Here is a 4,814-nt window from a genome sequence, read left to right on the forward strand (position 1 = left end):
CATCGGCAGGAGCTGTCCCTGGAAAAGTCCTGGAATTAGGAGCACTGCAGGGACAGATATCAGGAGCTGTCCTCTGTATCCTTTGTTGGGCTCCCTAAGCTGCATTTTGCGCTTTGCTTTCCGCCTGGCTTGGTACACGCAAACTGAATTTGCAAGTCATTTAGGAAGAGGCTGAGTATCCAGGCAAAGAAAATGGGACTATCATTCCAGTCACGTCCTTGCTAACTGACAACAAGCTCCCCAGCCAAAAAAAAAAAAAAGCCCACCAATTTCTTTTTGAATCTTAGTAATTGGGTACTTTTACAGGCAGATCACGCTTTTTGGATAGAATGACATGCTTATAGAGCAGTGTCTCTGATCTGGCAAGGCTCCCCCCCCCCCCCCCACCCTCCTCCTCCTCCTGTTTAAGCTATTTCTTGGAAACAGCATGAGAGATTTGTGAAAGTTGGTTTATAGAAAAAAAAAGGAAAAACAAGTACAAAAAAAACTAATTTGATCTAGGAATGCCCTGCTTGTAGTGCAAATATAAGGGTCGATTTACTAAAACTGGTTTCTCTGCAGAGCTGCACCAGATTTCAGACTTTCCAGGGGTTGATTTACTAAAACCGGAGAATGCAAAATCTGGTGCAGCTATGCAGGGGAGCCAATCAGCTTCTAGTTTTGACAATAAAACCTGGAAGCTGGTTGGTTTCTCTGCAGAGTTGCACCAGATTTTGCACTCACCAGGAGTTAATTTACTAAAACTGGAAAGTGCAGCTGTGCATGGGAGCCAACCAGCTTCTAACTTGTGCAATTAAGCTTTGACAATAAAAACTGGAAGGTTTCTATGCAGAGCGGCACTAGATTTTGCACTCTCTAGTTTTAGTAAAACAACTCCATAAATATACTTTATACAGCTATACATATAGCTTATTCATGTTTAACCCCTTACATTTAGTTTTCCTAATGCACAAAGTGCAGTAAATAACAAGCATGTCAGTTAGATAAGTGAACTACCTTGCTGGTTATGAATTACTTTTCCCTGCCTTATTAAATATGTCCTTTAGTCTCCATCTGTCACATCGGATGCTATAGTGGTGGATGCCTTGAGGTCCTCACTGGTCACTTGCTGGTATAGAGCGCCCTCTGTTTCCAGTGCTCACTGTGCTCAGTGCCGATTTAAAAGGACAATAAAGCCATTAATCAATCTCTTTGCTCTGAATCCCCTTTTATGCAGGGGATGGCAAACAATCGGTACCCATCTTTATTGTGTCTCTTTCTAAATAGATACATCAGCCTGGATAGACCGCTGCTTTCCCTATATACAACATCCTGATACAACATACACCCCCCCAAATTGGACAACAAATATAGACCGTTGGGTTTTTATATAAAACGTTTTATTATGAAACTATTGTGTAAAAAAACACATTTCGTTATGCAGTACCTTTGTAAGTTTGTAATAAAACGGTAAGAAAAAGGCAGTGGTGTAAAGTTCCAAAAAAAGTCATCATAGAAACAATGGACCACTATTTTGTGTTTGGACAATAGCTGCATAAACTTTGTTCATTGTGAACATTGTTTTGTTGTTTTGAAGAACACAATTAATACATTAACGAAGTTCCTATATAAAGTAAGACACATCGGTGCTAAAGTACATCTGTAAGGAGTTCCATCCCCAAACATTAGGAGAGTCCTTTTCACAAAACCACATAGAAAATGGCAGTTGCAAGGTCATTTATAAGTAGCAGGGACAGGCAACCTCTCTTCCCTCCAGCTGCTGCCCCAATCCACATCCTTGGGGTGCCAGAGCAACAGCTGGGAGGGGGGTAGAAGAGGCTGACGATCACTGTCATATAGACTACAAGTCTAAATACGCAGAGGTAATAAGCATTACAATAATAATGTATCAAGATATACACATTTTTATAACATTTGTACAAAACTTCTATAAATTCTCTCTCTTATGTACAAAAATAGCTTAATACATCCCAAACATCTGGGATCCATAGAAATAGATTTTTATAATATAAAAAATCACAAAAACGATTGGAAGCATTTGTTTTTTCTTACGATGAAAGTGGTATAAAAATAGTAGTAGAGGGGGTTTAAAAGGGTTCTTTGAGTATCAGCATAGTTATGAATGCAAACTCCACAAGTTATAGTCCCAGTGTCATCCTTAGGGAAGGAGAGAGCGCTCAATGGGCTACGGCCGGATCGTCATTGGGAAGCCCTGCTTCTTTTTTTGTTTGTTCTTAGGACCTTGCTGGCCAATCAAAGCTCTTCCTTCTGTGAGTAGAGCGGTGGGTACCCCCCTCTGCTCTTGATCCCCACACTTCTGAGTCTCTGGTTCTCTTGTGGACCCCACCGGAGTGCAAATCTAGTGCTTAGTGTTCTTGGAGAGGCTTGTGGGCTCCCGTGTGCTTCACGTCCTCCTTCTTAGGGACAGTCCTGAAATTGGAGAAAAAAAAAGAGCCATCAGTTATGGTTTCCAGCAGGAGCAAACCTCCAAGAGCCAGACATGGAGCAACCTCCTAGGGCCAGACCTAGAGCAACCTCCTAGGGCCAGACCTGGAGCAACCTCCAAGGGCCAGACCTGGAGCAACCTCCAAGGGCCAGACCTGGAGCAACCTCCTATAGGTCCATACCAGGAGCAACCTTCTAGGGCCATACCAGGAGCAACCTTCTAGGGCCAGACCAGGAGCGACCTCCTAGAGCCAGACCAGGAGCCACCTCCTAGAGCCAGGCCAGGAGTGACCTCCTAGGGGCAGGAGTGACCTCCTAGGGACAGACCAGGAGCAACCTCCAAGGTCCAGATCAGGAGCAAGCTCCAAGGGCCAGACCAAGAGCAAGCTCCAAGGGCCAGCTACACCTTAATGGGCATCATCCTTGTTAAAGTGGTAGGGTCACCATACAGTGTTACGATCACATTCTACAATCCTGGGTCAAGCAACTTTAGATCTACCAAAACTAGGAAAGATGTCCTACCCATCAATTTGTATCCTACATGGTTGTTGGAAGGTGTAAAGGAGGTTGTAAGGATTGTGAAGAGCCTTAGGTTGCCCATAAACTTACATTTTTTTTAGATTTGTCATTAGTTATGGAGTACAAGGGTCGGTGTGGTTGTAAGAACAGAAGAAGATTGCCCTAAGGGTCAGTGTGGTTTTAGGAAAGGAAGAAGAGTTCCCCAAGGGTCAGTGTGGTTGTAGGAAAGGAAGAAGATTGCCCTAAGGATCAGTGTGGTTGTAGGAAAGGAAGAAGAGTGTCCCAAGGGTCATAGTGGTTGTAGGAACAGAAGAAGATTGCCCCAAGGGTCTGTGTGTTTGTATGAAAAGAAGAAGGTTGTCCTATGGGATTGTAAGGTGTATGGCCGGCCTAGCAAGTTGACAGTTCAGCACTACGAGAGTGGACTTAAAAGTGGAGGACTCACCTGCTGCTCAGAACCAGGTGGTGAAGTCTAGCAGTTCTTGCTCCTCTGGACTCAGGGGGTCGTATGATCCTTCATCGGAGGTGTAGGAGGAGACAGGGGATCCTGCCATAGAGTTCATGTCATGACAGTAGTTGGGGGAGATGGTGGGTGACAGCACACCGGACTGGAAGGCAGCGCTGACAGCGTCATGTTCGTCCAGCAGCTGCTGCAGCGCTCGGATATACTCGACGGCGGAGCGGAGGGTCTCCACCTTGCTCATCTTCTTGTTGGCCGCCCCGTTTGGGACATGTTCCCGGAGAGTGGCAAAGCCCAGGTTCACCAGCTTCACCCTGTTCCTCTCCCTCTCGTTCCTCCTGGCTACCGCCGCCGGTTGCTGCTGGGGCAAGCTATAGCCGAAGCCGTTGAAGTTGAGCCTCCTCTTGCACCTCATCAGCTCCGGGGAGGACGACCTCTGCCTCTTGACCTGTTTGGCCTCGGACTTGGCATTGGACTGCTGATGATGATGATGCCCGTCCCCCGGGCTCAGCTGAAGGCTCTGTGCAAAGTAACAGGCTGGCTGCAGGAAGTGCTGGCCGGAGCCGCTCTCTGCCTTGGCAGTGCTGTCCATTTGGCTGGCTGGACTGGAGACTCGTGTGTGTCGCGTGGAGCGCAGTGGCTGTGCGGGTGAGGTGGTGTGAGAGGCGAGCCCCGCGTTCTGTCCCGCACGTTCCCTGGCTCGCTGCGCTGAGTGGCTGGGGTCGCTCGGCCGCCGCCGCCTTTTCAATGGGCACAAGCTCCACGCGCTTTGCCTGGCCCCGCCCCTCTCCCCGGGCTCCATTCTCTGGGGTTTGTTGTTCCAGTGCGTGCGCCTGGCGCGTGCCGCTCCGAGCGCTGAATAAACAAGTGCAGACGGAGCGAGAGGGGGCGGAGCCTGGGGCTGGCAGAGCACAAGCAAGACCTGCTCCGAGCGGGCACTGCCACCTGCTGCTACTAACTACTACACCGGGCACTGCCTACCCCTATACCAGGCACTGCCACCTGCTGCTACTAACTACTACACCGGGCACTGCCTACCCCTATACCAGGCACTGCCACCTGCTACTGCTAACTACTACACCGGGCACTGCCTGCACCCATACCGGGCACTGCCACCTGGTGTTACTAACTACTACACCGGGCACTGCCTGCACCCATACCGGGCACTGCCACCTGGTGCTACTAACTACTACACAGGGCAATGCCTACACCCATACCGGGCACTGCCACCTGGTGCTACTAACTACTACACCGGGCAATGCCTACACCTATACCAGGCACTGCCAAATGCTGCTACTACTCCGCACATTGCATATACACCTATACCGGGCACTGCCACCTGCCGCTACTTACTACTCCTTGAACTACATATACACCTATACCGGGCACT

General features: G+C 48.6%; 1 protein-coding gene across 1 annotated transcript; it reads right to left on the reverse strand.

The window, feature by feature from the left end:
* Positions 1-1,394: 1,394 nt before the first annotated feature.
* ASCL1 (achaete-scute family bHLH transcription factor 1) lies at positions 1,395-4,470 on the reverse strand. Its single transcript, XM_073620314.1, has 2 exons — positions 3,410-4,470; positions 1,395-2,430 (listed from the first exon to the last, which is right to left on the reverse strand). Exon 1 carries the CDS (start codon positions 4,224-4,226, stop codon positions 3,417-3,419), a length of 810 nt encoding a protein of 269 aa, XP_073476415.1. The 5' UTR covers positions 4,227-4,470; the 3' UTR covers positions 1,395-2,430; positions 3,410-3,416.
* Between the last annotated feature and the right edge of the window lie 344 nt (positions 4,471-4,814).

The sequence above is a fragment of the Aquarana catesbeiana genome, linkage group LG03 (genome assembly GCF_042186555.1).
Source record: "Aquarana catesbeiana isolate 2022-GZ linkage group LG03, ASM4218655v1, whole genome shotgun sequence".
NCBI classification, from domain to species: Eukaryota; Metazoa; Chordata; class Amphibia; order Anura; family Ranidae; genus Aquarana; species Aquarana catesbeiana.

Bases quoted from the DNA above. Each gene is read 5' to 3' on its own strand.
- ASCL1 (XM_073620314.1), bottom strand. From the start codon at position 4,226: ATGGAGCCCGGGGAGAGGGGCGGGGCCAGGCAAAGCGCGTGGAGCTTG.